At 34.1% G+C, this 22,964-nt stretch overlaps 1 protein-coding gene across 1 annotated transcript; it reads left to right on the forward strand.

Annotated features, from left to right (window-relative positions):
- Positions 1 to 1,784: 1,784 nt before the first annotated feature.
- On the forward strand, positions 1,785 to 22,418 carry LOC132705450 (proton channel OtopLc-like). Its single transcript, XM_060676035.1, has 8 exons — positions 1,785 to 2,319; positions 3,897 to 4,097; positions 8,072 to 8,188; positions 10,126 to 10,352; positions 18,567 to 18,743; positions 18,798 to 18,958; positions 19,019 to 19,206; positions 19,983 to 22,418. The coding sequence occupies exons 1-8, from the start codon at positions 2,108 to 2,110 to the stop codon at positions 20,959 to 20,961; spliced, it is 2,262 nt and encodes a 753-aa protein (XP_060532018.1). The 5' UTR covers positions 1,785 to 2,107; the 3' UTR covers positions 20,962 to 22,418.
- Positions 22,419 to 22,964: the final 546 nt, after the last annotated feature.

Raw genomic sequence — 22,964 nt, forward strand, 5'->3', positions numbered from 1 at the left:
ATATGTCACATAAACACTAACAACTAATTTACAGGTATAAAATATTATTGTATTTATTTTTTCATCGCTTACATGGACATTATTGGGAACACCTATATACTTTTTCTTGACACCCTCCGTCACTAACCGCTGCCGGTAAATAATCACAAACTATTTAGCTTATTGCTGTTATGTTCATTTTTAATGTCCATTTCTTGTTGACTCTTAGCTTTGAATATACCTACTCATCGAGCTCTACGATTTTTAGCATACCCATTAGCTCTTTTAGTAGAATTATTCGAAAAGAGTAAGTTAACAGTGACTTCGACGCTTCCCACGCGAAAGTTATATCTTTCTCTTTCTCAGACTTGCAATTAATGGTAATCGATTGCGTTATTGATTCCTCTTGGCTTGCGATGTAATGGTATGTAGAGTTGCCACCAAATTAAAAACAATAGTTCATAAGTTTCCAGCAATTCCTGGCGCTGTCACTGTGCTATAACTGGTGCCGTGCGGAGGGAGTCTTTTATCACGCACTTCTCTCCGCACCGTCGCAATGTCGTTGACTCTTTTCGGTTTCTCCCTTTCCTACTCTGCTCACTCTATGAGTTCCGAATGTTCGTATGTAGCAACCAAATCTATTCTTTTCCTGAAACAAATTTGTCCTACTGCCAGGAAATATACAAAATTTTTGCACACCGCCTGTATCTAAATTTTTGTTGATGAGCTAAAATATGGTTTTTAGTCGTTACTTCCTATTAGAAGATTGTTTAGGTATAGATATGATTGAATTAGTCAAAACTGCCAGTGAAATTAGTTAGCCAGTTTACGTTAATAAGGCTTTTTAATGAGCTTAGAAAATTGATCAACTCGACCCCAAAGGAAGAAGTAAAAAGTAATAAAAAGTAGCTTAGTTCTGCTTTTTAAAAAAAATTAAGTTCTTATTGAGAATTAATTTTCTTTACGGTTGTATATACTATTGTCGAAAACGTTGACCATTCTGACAATCCTAAAGGTTTAGAGTACACCTGATGAAATTATTTAGGGCGGTAAGTAAAACGAATGAATGTTTTTCTTAAAAGTTTCTTCGGTAGTCTCAAATCTGATCCTATATATACATAGCGGACGTTTAAAATTCGACGAGACACAGTGCGGTTAGGATAGACCAAAAGTTTGGTCGAGGTGATCCTAAAAATATCATTTAATAAAATTGATAAATGTAACTTTAGCCACGAGCTCAAACCAACGTCAATTTAACAGTGAGGGCTTCCTTGCTTGAAAATCCCGGAGTAACATTGTAGTTGTCGAGTTTCAACCAAGGTTCTTGGTAAAAGCAAATCTGAGAGATTTGAGCATTTATAAATTTATTATAAGAAGTGAGGGACATATATCACATTAACACACTACCATTATCATGTGGGGTTATTGAAATTCTAACAACTAATTTACAGGTATAAAAAATCTGTTATACACCTCTAAATTGAGGGCGTAAAATAAGGCACAAATTCCATAAAATTCAAAATTGGTCATTTTTTTATTTAAAGATGCAACAACATGAATTTCTAGTTTAATAGCAACATATGTTTGTGGCACATGATTTGAAAGCTCCTATTTCACACAGTATGTTCTTAAATTTAGGCGCGAATCCATTTTTGAATTTAAAAATCTATTACGCCCAACGAAAAGTTCATTTGAGCTGCAGAAAATTGAGAGTATACTTAAACGAATTTGATTTGATAATGTTTGAATAATTTTGAACAACTATAACTTGGAGAATACATACAACTAATTATTGTGCTGGGTGAGGCTCTATATAAACGCAACAATTTTAAAGCGTCTGCTACATACAGCCAAATAGAGGTGCCAGTTAAACATAAACGACCCAACAGCCCTATATCAGTTGCCTGCCGCCTGCGCCCGCAGCAGGATTGTGTTACACGGCAGGATTTTTAATGAAAACGAACGCCGCCGCCCGACGCATTCCTGCAGACATGTAGTTTATCGGAAATGACACCACGTGGCTGGATTGCAACAATCGCATAGTACAAAACACGAAAGTTCCGAACAATGTGATATTTCTACGTAGTTTTACTCTGAATTATTTATTGGCAACCCCTAATTTTCAACAATGGTGGACCAAGACAGTTCTCCGGACCTTTCTCTCAAGCTCAGGCGGGGATCTAGCGATTCTAGAGAATCGTTTTATATGGATTTCGATAGGGGTATCGACTCCGATATTGAGGAAATGGCTACTACGTCTGGAGCCGATGTTGGAGGCGATACCACGGGAGAGATCACCATTACCCCCACCACCATAGGTACAAAAATCGAAGGATCGAGGTAGGTGTTTGCTTATTAATTTGTTTCAATTAATTGACATTTCATGCTATTGTAGTTTCTAAGTTTACCATTATATGCGTATAAATAAAGAAAAAAAATTAACGATAAAAGAATGTTTTAAAGGCCATCGAAAACTGTTTCTTGAGACCTCTAGAGGGCTTCCAAAGTGCAAATCTTAAATTTTTAATTGAATAGCTATTAACAATTTTTCCATTTAAAATCACAGATTTAATCAGAATGCTTGAAAACTATAATTTGCATAATATAATGAGTTTTTAATTAGTTAAATAGAGTGGTACTTTTTCACCCAGAATATCATAGAAAAATAGACATAAAGGAATATGCAACAATTTTTTTAAAGAAAAAAATCACAACAATCCGTTTAATTTAGGTATGGAACTTGTACGGGTTTGTATACAGATAAAGGTAGACGACCCGTAAATTGTAAGCTGCAGTTTTTTTATTGATTGCTGACAGTGACGTTTCGCTTCTCAGTAAAAATATTAAGATAGAAAAGAAAATCACGACTCCTTGGACAAGTTTTGATTCTTGAGGTCAGGTGTGTAACCAATTATAGTGATTTTTTGATAGCTTGAGTCGAGACCTAAGAATCACTCAAATTCGAGTGGTAGGATTTTAATTCCTCATACAAAAATTGGGCAAGTAAGCCGTGATTGCCATTTTCTTCTAGAATATATCTAAGGACAAGTAAAAATTAAATTAAAAATGTTTGCAATTGGCATTCTTCGCAACGTTAATTCATCTAATTTTTCTACTACGATACAATAGTTACAAAATATATTATCAATTTGATCAACGTATAATAGAGAAAATACAAAAACAGGCAAAAAGAATTAATAAAAGACCCCTGTGATTTACAAAAAATGGAGAATTAGAAGAATGTAGAATATATTCACTTGTATTATAAAAGAAATCCCGCAATACCAGAAAGCAGTATTAGCAACTCTAGCAAATCTGTAGTTCTGATAGTTGCATCGAAACCTTTTTTATAGGGAGGATAAATGGATATGATCATATATACCTATACATGGTAGTTTCCAATTAAAGTCGGACATTCAAAATTCATGGTGCATTCAGAAACTTTGTTAGTACATTAAAATAGTGCCTCGATTAACATATTCAGACTCATTCATCATTTGATATATTTTCAAGCGGGTTTGCTACAAGTTTGAGTGATGTCGGACCAGATTTATTGGCTCAATTAGATAATTGCGGCGTCATTTGCATATAGCGGGTCACCCTTTTAGAATGGCAAACCAAAAATGTCACTGTCTGAATTAGTGTACGTGTTTGCGGATCGTGGATCATTAAAATGGCAGAGAGGTAAGGCTAACATTTCTTACCGCTTTGATCCATCCATCCTAAAGGACGCAAATCAGACCCCTATATGTTTATAGTTTATTTCTACTGCCACATAAAAAGTTCCAAAGAGGTACTACATGAACTCCAATTTCTAGTCTAGACTTGAAAGAGATCTGATTAATAGCGCCTTTCATAGGGCATGCAATGCTTCTAAACGTGTTAATAATGTTTAACCAATTATCATCCATTTACAGTTGGCCAACGATCCCACCGCAAAATGTGAGCGGAGGCAGTCGAAGCAGCGCTGCCATGTTAGGGTACGCCGATCCGCTTTTACCTTCTCCAGCCTCCCCCAGTGCGGTTATAGTCTCTCCGGAAACGCTAAGCCGGTCATCCCCTACAAAATCCACTGCCAAGCATCTTACGGGACACGCGGTGCATATTCAGAGCCATAAGTAGGTGTCTGTTTAATTAAATAAATTTATTAAAAACGCTTTAAAAAAAATTAAGGTTACATAGTATTGGATATTCGCATGCAATAAGCTTTGCAAAATAACGGAACAGCCAACAACGAAACAAACAAAATCGAGGGACTAAATGTTTAACAAAGTTTATAATTTTTTTTTATGAGATATGTTGAAAAATTAAAAACCGATTCCGATAGGAGATGCGAAAAAAAGTTTCATACAGAAGTTTTTTGGACTCTCCTGAAGATTTAAAAGATTATAATTTTGTTGCTATAGGGTGTCTCAAAAGTGTTCCTTCTGACATCCACTTTGTTATTTTAAATGGCATGCCCTATATATATCGACATTTTCGGAATCCTTGGTTAGAACAAAGGTCACTTTCTTTAGAAATTCCTATTCGAATTTTGCATAGTTTATGCAGAAATTGAGGTTATGTGTTTTTTTTTTTTAATTTTGATTGTCTCATATAAAATTGTGTTGTGCGCTACGGATTTAGGTATTGCAACGAAAATTTAACCACAGACTAAGGAGATGATACTCAATCAGTTTGACAGATGCTCCTCAGTTTATACATTGTGTCCAAAATAAGTGGTGCCGTTATGGCGAATTCAATTAACACAATCTCAAGATTTTCAAATGGAACACCCTATATTTTTATTCAGATATCAATTCTAGGCCAAGAAACAAAGTAAGTTTGTAATTTATCTTATATTTAAATTTTACTTAATTTTGAGATATTCGACGTTTAAGATAACACCCGTATAAATTCTTATTGAATTTAAAGCTGCCACATTAGGTCACTTGTTAGCAATATTTTTGAAATAGCATGGACACGATACTACTTCTTTTAAAGATATAATACTCCAGATATACGAATAAAACCTATTGCTAACAATATAAGGTGTCTATTAATACGTGGAGATTTTGAGAAAAAACGACTCTATACTACACATTTTAACAGATTTAATAAAACTTCAGAATTCACATTTAAGGAAACAAATAAAATATATACTACCAATGAACTTGACAACTATAAACTTTTTAAACAGAAATATGAAAATCAACAAAAACAGAAATGTCTAAGTTTGTGTATACCTTAATGCATCAAAAAAAAAAATAGTGATGTCTTAGCCAATTACATTTTTAAATATTTAAATATTTTGACATTTCTTTATTGTTTTGATGCCAGATGAAACGAGGATTTTAAGAGGAACATTTTAAACTAAACTTTATGGACCGAATTAACGAACTCTTTTTAGTTAACTTTTTTTCATAGATTTATTTATTCAAATTTGTTACGTTGGTTAGTTTTGGTTAGTTTCAATCACGCTAGATAATTAACCATTAAATGTTTCTTTAAATATGAATTCTGAAGTTTAATGAAATCTGTATTGTAAGCAATAAGTTTTATTCATATATCTGGAGTATTATAACTATGAAAGTAGTAGGATCATGTCTTTGCTACTTAAAAAATACCTAATATTGCCACCAAGTGACCTCATGTGCGCAGCATTAAATTCAATTTTTTATCTTAGAATTAATATCTGAATAAGAATATAGGGATTTTGTTGATTGAATTCGCCAAAACGGTACCACCGATTTGGGACACCCTGCATAAGCTGGGGCGCATCTGTCAAACTGTTGCATCATCCACTTAGTCTGTGGTTAAATTTTTTTTGCAATACCTGAATCAGTAGCGTCACAACACAATTTTATATGAAAAAAAAAACACATAACCTCATTTTCTGCCCAAATTATGCAAAATTCGAATAGGAATTTCTTAAGAAAGCGACTTTTATTTTAACCAGGGATTCCAAAAATTTCGATATATAGAGGGTGTTCCATTTAAGATACCAAAGTTGATCCCGGGGGGGACACGTTTGGGACACCCTGTATCAACAAAATTATAATATTTTAAATCTTCAGGAGAGTCCAGGAAACTTTTCTTCCAAACTTTTTTTCGTATCTCCTATGGGTTTCCAGATCGTATAGTGGGTCGTTTTACTTGGCAGACGGTGTACATGGTTCTTATACACTGTACACTGTATCAGGTCGTAATTAAAATAAATACTTGCTTTTTATACACTGTACACTGTATCAAGTCGTAATTAAAATAAACATGTCGGAAGGGAATTATATATGGTAAGACCGCAAAATGGACAATAGTATATTATGCAAGAACTCCAAAAACAGTCCACTTTAGTGAGTGAATGAAGAAGTTTATCAACTTGTTGCATACCATATTTTTCGCAACAGGAGGAAACACTCACTGACGGGACCATCAAAACTGACCAACTACAATCTATCATTAGGTACTTCCAATCTGTGGTCACGTTTCAAAGCGACACTTTCCGCAGCCTTGATAAGTGCCTAACTGGGTAGGGTACAGTAGGAAATAGAAAAATTACATTTTCACATTTGTCTACAAAAAATATAAAAAAGTCTTCACTATCTTCTGTTACTACTATTTTTGTGGCACATATTTGCTATTATGCGGACAATTATGTATTTATAAATTTATATCAGTGCACATCAACCTGTTGAGTGGACTGGAGACCGCAAAAATCAATAGATACAATTGGTTGAACCCGATTTTTGCCTAGCAACGAAATAATTTATGTCCTGCACTGTTGTAAAAGTTTATTTTGCCCGTTTAAGTTAATTTTCATTTGAAACATTTCAAAAATATTTGTCGACCTACGAGCAAACATGGGTGCTAATTTAGGATACAAGGTGCTTCTACAGTGGGACATTAGTAGGGCATAAGGAGCAGTTAATGGATTAGAGCTTCAATATTTAAGTACAAAGAAGTTTACAGACGTCAAAACTTTGTTGATAATGGCATGCCAAAAATTAAAAGAAATTTTTGTTCTATAATGATGAGTATAAGGTATTGTGATAAAAAACTGAAGTAAGAAACATTCGAAAAACATTGAAATTCATATTTCGTACAAAAAAAAAACTTCCACATGCTACTGTATTACTATTTACAGATCTTCTGGATTCCGTCGGTTGTTAATAAATCGAACTTGCTGACGTTTCGCCAATCATTCTTCTGAAGAATCTAGAAGATTTGTAAACAGTTATGGATTTTTCCATTTTTTTTTCTTATGTTTTACGGATAGCTTTGCTTGAAATAATGATTTTATTATTACTTTTTAAAAATGGATTTCTTATAGGAAATTTGATTGTAAAAAAATCTCTGCTTGCATGGAAAGTGCATATTTTTCTAGTTATGCCATAAAAATGAAAAAAAAAATCTGAACCCGAACTCTTATCACGCCCTAATTTTTCGTAAAGTATTGCCACAAATTACAATACATTTTTGGAAAAGTTTTTCTCATTATTTTAAAGCATTGCGGACATACCCAGCGAAATATGTCAAACTTGCATAATGTACTGTGGTATGAGGTAAGCTTTATTAAAGGGTACTTTTCTTTTTCAACCTCCTGTTGCAAGTTTTGAAGATGTGAACTTTTCGTTTGTGAGGTAAGAATTCTATTCCGAACATTATTCTTAATTCATTTCGACTTTGTTTATACGTCGAACTTCTACTTCACATTCCATTTTATCATTCCTGTTCTGGACACCGCGGTGCCGTCCTTTTTTAACTTACCATAAATTGTTTTTATCAAATTTTGGTAAAATGTTCTGTTCTAATTATTCCTTTTCACCAAGACCGCTTTTTTTGGTAGTAGTGTGGTAGAAATGCGGATTAATAATTTACTACCTAATAATAAACTTTGTACTTAAAATATTGAGCGGGTAACTTCCCATTCCTCTCAGCTTACGTAGCGTAAAATATTTGATGCGAGGCTCAAGTTACGTTTTTAGATACGTTTTTTCCTACTGGTTTATCAACGTTTCCGTCTAACGCCGCTGCAGCAATTTTGTCGTAATTTTGTCCCATTTCAATTTCCGCTTAGTACTTAACTAAACGTAATATCGCATTTCCATTTTAGGACAATTTCGACGGCCCCGTTAACGATATCAGGATATTACTACCATCAGCAGCAGTTTCCCGTAATTCGCCGCCTGTCCAGAGCGGAAAAACAAGTCGAATGGAGACAACTAGGAGCGTAAGTTCACATTTAAAATATAAACCCGATTCTACTTAAGCTTTTGTTCCATGTTCCATATTTTGTTCCTTTGTGACAAGCCACTTAGACAAAAACTGCAGAATAATTCTTGTAATCGAAAATTGGAATTGGAATTCGTCTTGGTGACTGCCTCACTTAAAAAAAAATTCCCACAAACACAGCTGTTTACAACTAAAGTTTAAAACCGAAATTTATTTCTCCAAAAATAAATCTTTCCAATGATAAACAAATGTCACAAAAAAATTATTAGGTACAATTCTATATAAATAATATTGAAAAACACTTTTCATTAAAATCAATATTGAATTATATTATGCGCATGAATTTTTTCTCCCCAGGTCTTCATGCCCGTAATAAATAATCTACAAAAGTTTGTATTTTCCCCTACATTTTCTTTTTTTTTACTTACTATCGTTGGTTTTAAATATAATTATATCAAATATTATGCTGTAAGTATGACAAGTGTAAAAAAATACACATTTTAAAAGTTTATTGAAAAATAGTGTACTAAAATAGGCAATTTTGTCCGTTTCATCAAAAAGATTAAAATATTTGTCTTAAAATCTTTTCTGATAATTTGATAACTTTTTAGCTTTTTTTTTCTGGTGTTATTTTAAGTACTCCGTTTGGTTTCGGCGAACTCACCATCAACTTTTTTTTTATATCGTCCGTGAAAATGCTACGCCATGTATATAGAATTTTTAATTACGACGCAATATGATTCTACATTGTTTAAAAAAAAGGGATTTTATTAAATTATATACCTATCCTTTTTTAGAGTTGTTGGTTCTTTTTTGCAATACAAATTGGAACGTGCTTTTTCATCTGAGAAGTTCGATAATATATCTTTAGATATAGTAACGCCGTTGAAGCTGAGCGTGCAAGAATAAAGAAAATTATATTTAGTAACGATTTTTTGAGACTGAGGATCAACTGACAATGCTAGTTCTTGAATCCTTTCAAAACATTACAAATGATATGCAGAGAAATGATTTAAATTCGACAGTTGCAAGGTGTTATCCGTGTTTCTTTTTAAGTAACTTGTTTCATAAATTTTAGCTATCATTTCATTTTTATGTTTTATTTAAAAAAAAAACATTTTTTATTATTTAAACAACATATAATCATATTGAGTGGTACATCGTGGTAGTCGTATTAAAAAAAACTATTTAATACATGTTCTTTTTTCCTCATCAAGTTGATGATAATTTCACCGAAGCGAAACATCGTAATTAAAATCTCTAAAACGCAATCAAATCAAAATATCGCAACAAGAAATTGACCTTCATTTTTTTATATCTATTTAAATAACACCAGAACAAAAATAAAGTCGGAATCAGCAAATTTCGTTTTTTTTTTACTTTTAAAGTTTACTACTTTTTTCGAAATTAACCATCTTCGTATTTATTATGGTTTTCAATATTCTTATCTTGAACACACTGTATTTTCAATTTTCTGAAAATATTTTTAAAGATAAGTACGCTATTTAAGAGAAACAAAAATCATTTGGAATTAATATAATCACGTAGCTTCACATTTCCTGTCGATGATCCAGTTAAGACGGACCTTTCTCCGAAAATTCAGTCGAAAATCAATAAGAAGGGAGACGCAGCCGTAACGAGGGGAAACGAAGGTAGTGACAAATCTTCGTTGGGCAAGTGTACCACACACTTCTTTCAAAACATCACGGCCATATAGAAAAAATAAATAAATTCATATAAATCTTAAATTAAAATTTAACGACTTTTGCCATTTCCGCCAATATCTGGAACAGTTCAAAAATCAGAAATGAAAAATAAACTCTTCAGATGGAAGTAAATAAAAAAGTGCGAATTGGGATTTGATCAAATGAAATAAATGAAATAAAACATAGAGTTGATTTCAAGGCTTTGAACTTTTGAGTTTTTTTGCTTCAGAGACGCGCTCGCGACCACACTGTCGGCCCTCTACGGGAAGCTGCTGGTTGTCATGGGTACGGCGTTTCCAATGGCCGAAGTCATCTCCACGTATATTCCACCGTCATTTTACGAAGCTTACTACCTCTACCTTTACATAGGAAGCATGTTTTTCCTGTTGTATATGTACACAGTTCTACTCAGGGACAAACGAAAGTTGAAAAAGAAAATTCGCGAAAAAGTCAACAGTGAGTACATTTTATTTTAATTTTTCGTTGAAAACCGTATTACTTCTAAAAAAAATAGTGGCCAAGTGTCAGTTCTACTTGTAAGTATTTCACGAAACTTTTTACGAGTTTTTCTGAAAGGTACGATTTTTTGAATGCAGCAGACACTCGCTGCGCCCGAACCAAAACAAACTCGCGACTAAAGAGTCGTTTATTAAACTTGTCATATAATATACTATTAAATAGGATTGTACTCTGCTTTCTCTTGCAAAATTGACTAGTGCACATAGTCGTGCTATTAGAAAAAAAAAGGTAATTTTGCAAAGTTGGATATCAGCGTCATTGACAAATTTGACAATCTAGAGGCTGCTCAAATGTTCTCTCCTCTATCTTCTGAAAGAAACCAATTCTACCATATCGTGCATTTTTTCTCGGGATTCATTGGGCTGTTTATGGCACAATTATAAGCGTTCGCAAAGTCCTCGGAATTGCTGAGCACCCCTATTATCCGGAAAATCCCGGGAGAATGTACCGAAGTTTTCATTCTGTTTTTTGCTTCCTCGAGCCTTTGTTGGCCGCACCAGACTTGAGCGAAGTTTAAAAAGAATAACTGCCTTTGTGTCAAGTTTAAGCCTGGAAGTGAAAAGACGAGGGTGGTGTATTTATTTAGGGATTTTTTAGTGGGTATTAAATATGCCGCCTTTTATAAATGCTATACTTAATGAAGATCGTAAAAAGTTTTCCGAGGAGCAATCGTTTTTATAAGAAGGAATGCGAAAATCATACCTGGGAGGGATTCGTCAGCATCGGGGTGCTTCGAAAGCCACGTTTCGTAAGCTCTGAACGACTGTTTAAGTCCGCCATTGTCCGCAATGTTTTCACCCTGGGTTAAGTAGCCGTCAAGGGAAAGTTTGACATCCGGTAATACGTATTGACTAAAATCCGAATTTTGAAGCTGAGTTGACAAATGCGTAAATCAGTGTATTTTCTTACACACACTTTTATTTATTTTTTCGTATTTTACATACATTGCTAAATGCTTGATACCAGTTCTCGAGATACGATTTTGTAATGTAATTCCATTTTTTTGAAGGTTAATTTGAATTTTTCAGCTTTAAATACTTTTGAAGCTAAAACTCACGAGAACCGCCTTGAATTACTTTACATATCCATTCATGAAATAATTTACAGAAGCGATCATTTAAATAGTTCAAAAAATAAATTTTTGACCAATATTCTGAAATTGCGGAAAAAATCTTGTGAAATCACAATTGTTTTCATTTGCACTGTAACCAATCTCAAATCTTACGATTGATATTAAAATTCATTTTTTGCAAATAAAAACTACGGACATACACAAATTTTTAAAAACAGTATTTCATAAACTGGTAACAATATTTTTCTACTCCCGTCTCTAAAATACCTAATTACGCACCGATCTAGCGTGCGGGAAGCGTCGTTTTACCACGTCAGTTTCATTTCCCACGAATCCGAGCCACTTCGGACATTTTCGGGATTTTACCGCGCGGGTTTGGGAGCAATCGGAAGTTTTCGGAGATATTTCCCACGCTTTGAATTTTGACGTTTGTCAATTCTGACAATCATGTCAGTGAATGTATTCGTGTTTTGCGAAAATTTACCCAAAAACTAACGGTCGTAGAAAAAGTATAGTATGAAACACGTTCGGTAAACTTTTTGACTCACTCGTTTATTAAACACTCGCTCCGCGCGTGTCAAATAAACTCATGAGTCAAATGCCGGTTACCGCACTTGTTGCATAATATACTATTCCCTACCCCTTTTTACAAAATACTTAATTCTACCCCGATCAAGCGTTCGGGAAGCGTCAGTTTACCACGTGAGTTTCTTGTCCCACGGACATCGGACATTTTCGGGATATTACCGCACAGGATCAATTGGATGCTTTCAGAGATATTATCGCACGGCTTGAATTTTGACGTTTGTCACTTCTGACGGTCATGTCAGTGAATGTATTTGTGTTGTTTTGCCAAAATGTACACAAAAACTAACTGTCGTAGAAAAAGTATAATATGCAACACGTTTGGTAAACGTTTTAAGTCACTCGTTTATTACACACTGGCTCCGCTGCGCTTCGCTTGTGGTTCATATACCGTTTACCACACTTTTTCTACGATTGTTAGTATTTGGGGTACATTTTGGCAAAACAATACGAATACATGGCCGTCAGAATCGACAAACATCAAAATTCAAGCAGTGCGGTAAAATCTCCGAAAATATCCGATTGCTCCCAAACCCATGCGGTAATATCCCGGAAATGTCCGAAGTCCGTGGGACAAGAAACTCACGTGGTAAAGTGACGCTTTGCGCAAACTAGACCGGTGTATCATTAGGTATTTTACTGAAGGAAGTAGAAAAATTGTTTTCCTCTAGGAACCCATTTTATTTGAAGAGAGAAAACTGTCGCATCCCGTTTCATGGGTAGAATTTTATTAAAAATTAACTAGTTTAAACGAAAAGTGACTATCGGCAAATTTACATGCTTTACGAGTTTGAAAATATGATAAATTTGAAAAAAAATCCCAAACAACTGTTGTCGCAGTTACCGGTCTAAATTTATTGTATTTATACCGCGGAGTCAACGTTTTTGGGAGCTCTTTGTTCGTGTGTTCGAAAAATAGAGCGACATATTTTAGAGCTCAATTTCTTGTTAAGAAATATGAACAATTGAACAATATTTTTTTTATTAATGTTTAAACAATTATTATAATTTGATCTATTAAGGCTAATATAGTTCACTACAACAAATATTGGAAATGTCCACTATCCATTTCCGTACATGTCATTCATTCTATTGTTTCTATGGGAGTAGAGTAAATTATCGTCTTACGGTGTACCCATAAATTAAAATATGATGCAGTGGACTTAATAATATTAATCTATTAGTTGAGTAACTATTTGGTTAGATATGAATATCCTTTCTTAATTTACCTCCCTACACTTTAAAAACTGTGCATTTCCGGACCCATGTTTAAAAAAAATTGTTTTAATTTTTTTTCCGTCTACTATTCGAATACCCTTTTAAAACCGACATAGCGCTTCATAATTTTTTTTAAAAATTTATGTCAATAACTTGTAAGCGGAAGAACTTCTGCTAAAACGTAGGGACAGCCTCAAGTGTCAAGCACCGAAAATCTTGTTCAAATGTTTTTCAGTTTTCGATGATTTTTGTTTAACCGTTTCGACGAGTTCAGTTTCTTTTTTTAGTACCTATATTGATTAATAAGGCACTGAGCTTTTTCATAAAAGGTCTTGATAGAAGAGTGTCTCCACCACATCATCAGGTTTCCTTGGTGGTCGAAAAGTCTACCTGGAACTTTTTTTTTAGATATAATTGGTTATGTCACAAAATATTAGCCTTTATCGTCAAAGCCGTGCGTAATTTCGTGTCCGATTACTACTCCGATGCCTCCAAAATTCAAAGCTTTCGGAAAGTGTTTGTGGTAAAATGGCGGCTGTAGTATACCTTAAAATATTGAAGTTATCTTCTACTTCGGATGGAACGCGTCCCATCTTTACCTGCAGGAAACATAATCTGATTCTTATTTCTGCTATAGTAGGCATTCACTACAGCCGGTGGTGTACTCCAAAGTGTTCTGTTCATTGGAGACCCGAGCCTTTTACGTTCAACCCTGGCCGTGTGTCTAAGAACGCTTAGAACGTTCTCGAAAAAGTATCGTGGATGTACAACTATGTCATAATAACGCGACGTCAGTTCTGCAGGGGAAAATGTTTATTAGGGTTTCTAAGAGAATTTTAAACATGTTCTAGATTATATATGGCGTTAATAAGGAATGTATCAAAATTTTTGCTGTTGATATATAACGATATATACCGGATATCCCAGGAAAGTGACAAGGTACAGTTTAGGGAAATAGATGGTCCTAGAAATTAAAAAAAACTTGTTTATATAGTTTTAAAATTCAAAACTCGAAAATAATTTAAAGCATTTTGTCTGGTCGGTTACCCTTAGTGGTGTCCCAGTAGATCGTTGTCTTTTACAGGGTGATGAGAGTGTTTCAACAGGAAAAAAAACCTAAAAACTAGATAGAGATTTATGTGTCTTGGGCTCGATTTCCGAGAAATTTTAAATACGTTTTGAATCGTATAGTCATATCTTCACTATCGACCCAGTTATAGGGCGTTTTTCCATTTAGACCATTTATAAAATTGACGATAGTTATTTTATGTACAAAAATTTTTTGATTCGATTATTATTAATATTATTTTCTTTGTTAATCTGCTAATCACAGTTTCCACTCATATACGTAAGGTAGTTAATATGTCTTGAAAAATGACGCAGATATAAGAAGTTTTTTTTGAGTATAAATAGGTCGTGCTTATAGCTGTCAATAGCAAGTACCTCCATCATAGAGAGACTTTAAAAATAGTTTACCCAACTCTGAAAGATTAATAAAGTTAATGTCAATTTACAATAACTTAAAAAATACGAAATTCATGAACTATTGAATATTTTTGTTTAAATATTATTAAGTAATAATATTTAATTTTGATATTTTAGATTACTAACTTTTTGTTTGGCAACATTTAACAGCATAACTAACGAGCGGAGCAATAAAAAAAAATGTTTTAAACTGCTGGGCACTACATTTTAAAAGCATCACCATTCATTTAAATTGAATTTAAAATAACAAAACCTGTTTGGTTTAAAATGAAATCAGGAAATCCAATCTTCAAATCCATGCTATCAATTTTCATTTTGGCGTACTCTTTGGTGTGATTGTCCAACCAAGAATTCTCGGCCAGTATACTTTTGAAGGCCTGCTGCAATTCCTCAGCCATTTCAATTGTGTCCACTTTGCTTACGGTGTCGAAATATTTCTTGACGAATAGTGATCCAAGCGCCATACCCATGTGAGTATTTACTTGAGATACGCAAAACTGCCATCTGTTGGGTGGCTTTTCTTTGCCAAATACGATATAATTGAAACGTTGTTTTATTGTTAAGAATCTCCTATCTGCAATGTAGATTCTAGAAGAGACTGAGCAGCCGAGGCGTTTGAGAAATACCCAAATTATTCAATATGGGCTTTACAAATTTCCATATCAAATAGTTATTAACAACTCTTGGGCTATTATTGCTAAGAACGTAGAAGAGGTTTAATATATACTTTGCACAATATACAGCTACAGGAGTTTCCAGATCGATGTCGGTACCTGAAACTTAACTCTTCAGATGCGTCTCGAGAGTTATTTAATCGAAAATAACCCAAAACCGAATCAAAATAAGTTTTCCAGTCGAATTGCGGAAAGTAGAGGGTCAAGGAAGCAATATCGGTTCTCAGGTAAACATCAGAAAGGTTTTTGCGCTCTTCAGAAGGCATCATAATTCGAGCCAATTGTGTTTCGAACTCAATGATATCATCGACATCTCTCTCTGCAGTTGCTGGATCCGCTCCGAGTAGCTTGACGGTGCTTAGAATGAAAATTCTGTACGCCTGGACGTATTTAATATTCTTCGAGTCCAAATAATATTCTCGATCAGGCAAATTTAAGATAGTTTGATCTATGTGGACTATGTATCTATTAGAGTTTTTCATATCTGGCCCGATCCATTGGGAAATTAGCGCCTCGCTGTTCAGTAATCGAAGTCTGCAGTGAATATCAAAAATATTTAATTTTCTAGCATTCTGCGAATATATTATCATTTACTTCCACGCAATTGTTTAAAGAAAAAATATATTTTCTGGAGTATGAGTCAGATTTATTATTATTAATCGCAGTTTATAATTTTACCGAAGTTTAATTACCTAATGGTTGATTTTTGCAAATATGTATTTAACAGTAAAATATTTATTTTATCCAAAAAACATAAGAATTTATATTGTAAAAATGAATTTCTAAAATGCTTCATTAATGAATTTTAATTACCGTGTACCTCGCTAATAAAGTAACTAAATCAAAATGGAATTTTCGTTTGATATTATCTGTTAAAATTGGCCATCCACCCAGGGCATCTATAATTTCAAGCAACGGCTTGCTGCCTCTTTTGAAAATAATGTCTTCCCGCATACAAGACCAATATAGCCACCTGGCTTTTACGGCCGAATCTGTAGTGTCATTGAAACGAACTTCAGTGAATAAACTGTCGTAAACATTTGGACTTAAGTTTGCCACTTTCTGCGATAAATCTGATCGATTTTGCAAAATTTCATTGAGAGCGAGATCTAGTTTTTCTCGGATTATTTCAAATGTGTCGTAGATGGATCGATCGTGTGGTATAGTATAGTATCGTTTCCAATTGCCGCATGCATAGTCGTAGAAGTCACTACATGGATCGGCGTGAGGGTTCATATAATTTCTCATTAGCTCACCTTTATGCAAAAATACATTTTATAATTTATCTTTAATCCACGTTTCGATAAAAATCTTATCCTACTTTGTATGTTCCTAATTTCTTCTCTGGTTTTTTGGTTATGCCAGAAAATGTGTTTGTTGTCGTCTCTAAACGTTCCATTGTCTTTATTCCTGCTGTCACAATTTACAATTATTATAAGCTTGTCTGTATTAATAACTTTGGTATTATTAATAGCATCAATTGAGGGTTGTTCGTTAGCTTCACAGTCGCTCTCTGAAATACTTCCGAACTGCTTATTTTCTTTAACGTCATTTTTATTTTTATAACCCCCTTTTTGTCCTAAAATTCCCGAATGCCGCCAACGTCGCCTAGAAAATTTGCTTTCGGGTATGAAAATCGTTTTTGTGTCTCTAAGGATTTCGTGATTATCTTCATGTTCAAGTATTTCACGCTTTTCGAAGTTATTCAGCCGGATATTTCCAACTGTTAGGGGCAAACAATTTAAAATTATTGTTAGGGTTCCTAACAAATGGCACATTTACGTTTGTATGACACAACTTACAGAAACGTCATAAAACGCTGATTTACGCAACTATTTTTTGAATAATGAATATATAGAGTATTTCATTAACAATGGAACATAAAACTGAACCAAATATGCCTTAAGACCCGTTTATTATGGGATGATATCCTATCTCAGAATTTATAAAGAATATAAAAAAAAGTAAAGACAAAAGTTAAACTTCAATGGATTTATTTTAAATTTTACAGGGTGATATAACAGGTGCTCTATAGCAATAAAATATTTTCAAGTATGCAGTGTTGCAGCTTCTATATAAACAAACACCACCTGTGTATTAATTCATTTTTAGAAAGAAACAAAGCAGAGTTTACTCAGATTTAAACAATTTGGACCCTTGAAGAAACCTTAATAGTTCCGTGCTTTAATTTGACAAAAATTTTTCAGACAGTTCCTGGTAGGGCTTAGGCATTCTTTCATAGCATACCATTTTCGGTGTTTCAAAAATAGGATTTTGTGTGGGAGTTCTAAAAACGTGGTTTAATGAGTTTTTGTAAATAGCACGCCTTGCAAAATCGTTAATTTTTGAATTTCAACTCAATTTTACCCAAATTTCCTTATACTTATCTCTTACCGTGATACAAATTAATTAATATGGGTTTTACATGACATCAGCAGTAAAACTTAGTTGAGTTAGTTTCTTTCCTAGAAGTCAAAAATGGAAGAATATACAGGGTATGATATTTAAAATGAACCGTGTTTCTAGAACTAAAGTACAAAATCTTATTTGGAAACACCCTATATGTTCCATTTAATATGGCACTCCAGGGAATGATGCCTGATCCCTTTCTGGAACTATCTGCAAAAGTTCAATTTTCTTTTTAACTAAATCGCTTAAATTCCATCAAGAGTCCAAATTGCTTAAATCTCTAGGAAATTATTTTTTATTTCAATAGTGGTAAAACATAGCTAAACTACAAGATTGTCTGAAATATTTTCTTCAAATTGAAAACCATATGCCAAGACCACAAAATGCTGACTTTTTATAATATTTCCTAGTTCAAAAAATTGTTGATTTCGAAATATTAGGAAAAAAACGTTTTTCCGTTGTAAAAATTTTAAATGGCTACTATTGTTTAGTACATACTTTTATTTTTTTATAAAAAAATTTAATTTATCAAATGTCTAAAAATTGAACAAATATCCTGATGGACGAAAATATCTGTTTTAACTGTTTTAAATGATTAATAAAAAAAATAAAAATTGAAAACCTTATACCCTTGTTTAAAATCCGAAATACGATAAAATTTTCAAAAATTGAGTTTTTTCCATTTAACTTGCAATAAACGAATTTCAGAATCAGTTGAAACCAAAGAAGAGTCGATTTCAGACGAAGAATCTGATAACGATACAACCAGCGCCAGTGTAAGCAGTATCGAGGATCAAAAGTATCGTCCGCGGAATTCATCGATATCGACTTCCAGCGAGAAACACAATCACTATGGGAGCTTTTACCTTCGGATGGGAGCGGTAGGTAAGTATAAAATATTAACCTTCTTTCCCTTGTAATGGTAATAAAATTTTACAGCATTTGGGATAGGCAGCATGATTTACTCGGGTCTAGAATTTGGTCAATATTTTGAATTAGAGAGGAACACGAAGTGCCACAATGTACTTTTGGCGCTAACTCCTGCAACTCGCATGGCCTTTATTTTTATACAAATGTATTTCATCTTTTTAAATAACGAAGTATGTGAAACGCAGTTATTGCATATATTCACGTAATACATAATTGCGAATTTCTTCTAGCAAATGCGGGTGTATAAACATAAATTAGCTGCAAGATTCGGCCTGATGCACATGATCGGCACAAATTTGTCAGTCTGGCTGAATGTCTTAGTTCAAGAAACCAAACACGAAATACTGACGTTTTACAATCCCGAAAACAATTCGCTAAGGATATCGCACCGGATTCCTTACAAGGGCAATGTGCTGGGGTATGTACATACAATATAATAGATAAAGGATTACGGAGACATGTCATGTGAAATTTCAGGTTAGGCTCTTCAAATAATCTTAGCATAAACGCGTATTTTGATATTAAATATTTCATTACTGTGCTCTCATTTCTAAGTCTAGTCTCCTCTACAAAAACACATAATTGTTATTTGTTTATTCATTGTTACTAAGTTATACCGGGTGTTTCGGTCCCGCTAAATTCTAGGGTAAATAGAATATTAAAATATAACCTCAGTTTTGGTTTTTATGAGGACAAGTTTAACATAAATGATATTTTTAAACAATTTGTCATAACTCTTGCATAAAATCAAAAAATTGATTTTGCAACTATTTAAGGTTTTGCCAACTAATCCTAACCGAAATAAATTATTTGATGTAAAATCATCAACGAACTTTTATGGTCGTCTAAATTTTGTTTACATTTTTTAAACAATTTCAGAAAAAAAAAACAATTTTTTTTTGGGGCCTCTTTTCAAAGGAGGCATTTTCGGACACACGCCTATTAACCAAACTAACAGTATTTTTTAATACTCTGTTTATTCTATTGTGAATCACGCTGCATGAGATTTATTAATCGTTGTAGAATAGGCATTTTATGAGAGTATATTTTTGATCCTACTCATTCTCTTGACACTTGACACTTTAATGCCCATTAAAAACAATAGATCACGCGTATCTCGTCGGTCTATTGTTTTAGTGTCAACGTTCCGAATCCGTTTTCTGCTTTCATATTTCGCCTCGCTTTGTATTGCAGTTTGCCCTTGGTAGGAACCGAACATCCTCCGGAAGCTCACGGGCATCACATCGTGGCGAGAGGCCTCAAAGGCCCTCATCATCTGTACGAATGTCGACGGACTAACATAATAGGCTCCCTTGTTCAAGACGCGTCACCCTTCCTTTTCCCCTGCACTATTGAGTACAGCCTAATATGCGCGGCAATCCTTTATGTGATGTGGAGAAGCATATCGAAGCTGCCAATTACGACGTCTCAGATGTTGAAAGCAAAGTGCGACGTTAACGCTTACAAAAAAAGCCCCCATCACTATTCGGTGGACTGTGCCAGGGCGCATAAGGGCTTATTCGTCGGCATTCTGTTCCTGGTGTTGACAATTATATCGTTGATTTTGTTTTTCGTCTTAATTTCGCGTTCCGAATTCGTCGGCCTCGCTGTGATCGAGGTGAACATCTGCGAGCTCGTATTGTACGGTATGACGACGCTCGCATCGATGATAGGCATGTGGCAAGTGAGACAGCTCAAATACGACGGAACAAAAAACCTTCAGCTGGATAATATTCTCCTGGTCGGAGCTCAAACCGGAATGTATATTTACAGTACGTTCACTATAATCGGCGGCCAGTTCACCATACAAAAAAATACGGTGTTGGTCCTGGTGACCGCCGTGGCTTCTCTCTTGCAGACCACGTGTCAAACGATTTTCATTCTCGACGCTTCTCGGAGAACTTGCGTGACGCCCGACCAAATCCGAAAGAAGCCCGGGCGGGAAATCGTGACGTTTTTGCTCGTTACCAATTTGGCGATGTGGGCGATCAATACGCTGGAAAAATCGAGGGCCGAATCGCATCCGATCCAATTGCATTTCTACGGGTTGTGGGCGTGGACTATCATTACGCACGTCTCCATGCCTCTGGCCATATTTTACAGGTTCCATTCTACAGTGTGCTTGTGCGAAATTTGGAAGAGGGCCTATAAGATGAAGCCGACATACATGTAGCAATTGGTCAAAGTTGATTGGTTGGAAAGGTATTGATGGATTGACACGGGTGTGCGCTTATTTTTGACTTTGGAATCGGTAAAAAATCCATCAAAATGGAGATAATTTATGAGTTAAAGAATTAAAAAAAAAATCGAAGATATTACCAGTTATCTCAGAAAAAAACAATGCAATGCACTTGGAAACTGGAAAACATTTTATAAAATGTATACACCAAAAAATTTATGTTCGTAAACCAAAAGTAACGTGCAAAATAATTTTGAGATAGAGATTTCAACAAAAAGTACAACAAAAATTATTAATATTGATCTTATATTTAATTTGGTTTTGTGCTAAAACATTTCTTTTCGAAATTTCGAAAAAATTTCACCGTTAGTCTAAACCTTTTCAGGTCGTGACATTTTGACGGCTCGTTAAGGTTGACGTATTGTTTATAATTTTGTATTCAATCGTGTTAAAGAGACAAAGAATAGTTTGGGCTGTTAAGTTGGATAGAACCCCTTTTACGTGCTCCACATTGTAAAACCCATTACGCCAAAAAAGTGGTGATGCGAGTGGTTTCCAATCCATAACTTTCATCTCGGCTACGACTTTTTAGAAATTTATCAATTACTTGTTTGGGTATGCTACACCAACTACTAATTGCAAACAAATAAAAAAAAATCCGGCCACCTCTCCAATACTCCTTCACAGAAAAATAGGCATTCAGACAATCGATCGCAAATGTAAGTTGTGAAAGACACGGGCCTGTTACTTTGCAGGTCATACAAAGGACTCTTTTCCACTTCAATATTTTTCTTCTACAAGTATGGTATTGATTTTCCTCTTGGGAGAACAATGTCACTTGTTATTTTAAGTTTTTATTATCAAAATGCAGGGTGAGTAGTACATATTCTCATAGCAAATACTAAATACCTACTTTCCATAGATAGTAGATATATCGTGTATCGGGTACAAATTTCGGGATCATAATTTGTAGGATTTACCATTTTTATACATTTTTACCTACTGTAGCTATTAAGGTCTTTGTACGTCATTAGAAAGTGCAAATGCAAATCGTCAATGTGGTATTTAACTCGATGTAAACTATATTCGACGCGTATGTATTTTTACGTTTTCAATAAAATCAAAATTTCAAATTATTTGCTATGGTGGCATACCGTAGTAGTTCTGAGGGCTTCATCTTAATTGCAAGCAGGTGCTGACAAACAACTTATAGTATATTTTTGAACAGTGTATTTTGTTTATCCAATATATACATAATTGATGCGAAATCTTTTATAGGATATTTTTTTCAGCTTAAAAAAGTCAATTATCTTTTTTTCGTTATGAAAAAATGAAAGCAAAGGAGTTCGACGTTTAATATGTATTGGTGGTAATCCGGGTGTTCATCTGTTCGTTGTTTGACCCTGGAGTAGGATCATCCGCCTGACGTTTCGCCAAAATATCACTTGGCATCTTCAGAGGCCGCGCGTCCAGTTTAAGTGCGGACACGTACGAGTGACATGGACGCGCGGCCTCTGAAGATGCCAAGTGGTATTTTGGAGAAACGTCAGGCGAATGATCCTACTCCAGGGTCAAACAACGAACGGATGAACACCCGGATTACCACCAATACACATAGTTCCATCCGTGAAGGACTAAAACAAAACATTATATATATATATATATATATATATATATATATATATATATATATATATATATATATATATATATATATATATAAATAATTTGCGCTCCAAGTTTAATTAACTTGTAAGCTTTTGTAAAAATATTTTATGAAAGACCACCCTTTGTTTTACTGCAAAACTCATCCTCTAAAATTTTTCGCACACTCTATATGTAGATATCACGAATTTTCCACTTTTGCTCAAATTGATATTAATAATATGTAATTTTTTTGTCACTTATGAATTAACTTATCCAATAATACTGATTAATTATTTGAGGTTTTATTAGTAACTGATGGGTTTAAATCAAAATGCAGCTTTACTGTTAGG

The sequence above is a fragment of the Cylas formicarius genome, unplaced genomic scaffold (genome assembly GCF_029955315.1).
Source record: "Cylas formicarius isolate icCylForm1 unplaced genomic scaffold, icCylForm1.1 PGA_scaffold_7__23_contigs__length_41026272, whole genome shotgun sequence".
Taxonomy (NCBI): Eukaryota; Metazoa; Arthropoda; class Insecta; order Coleoptera; family Brentidae; genus Cylas; species Cylas formicarius.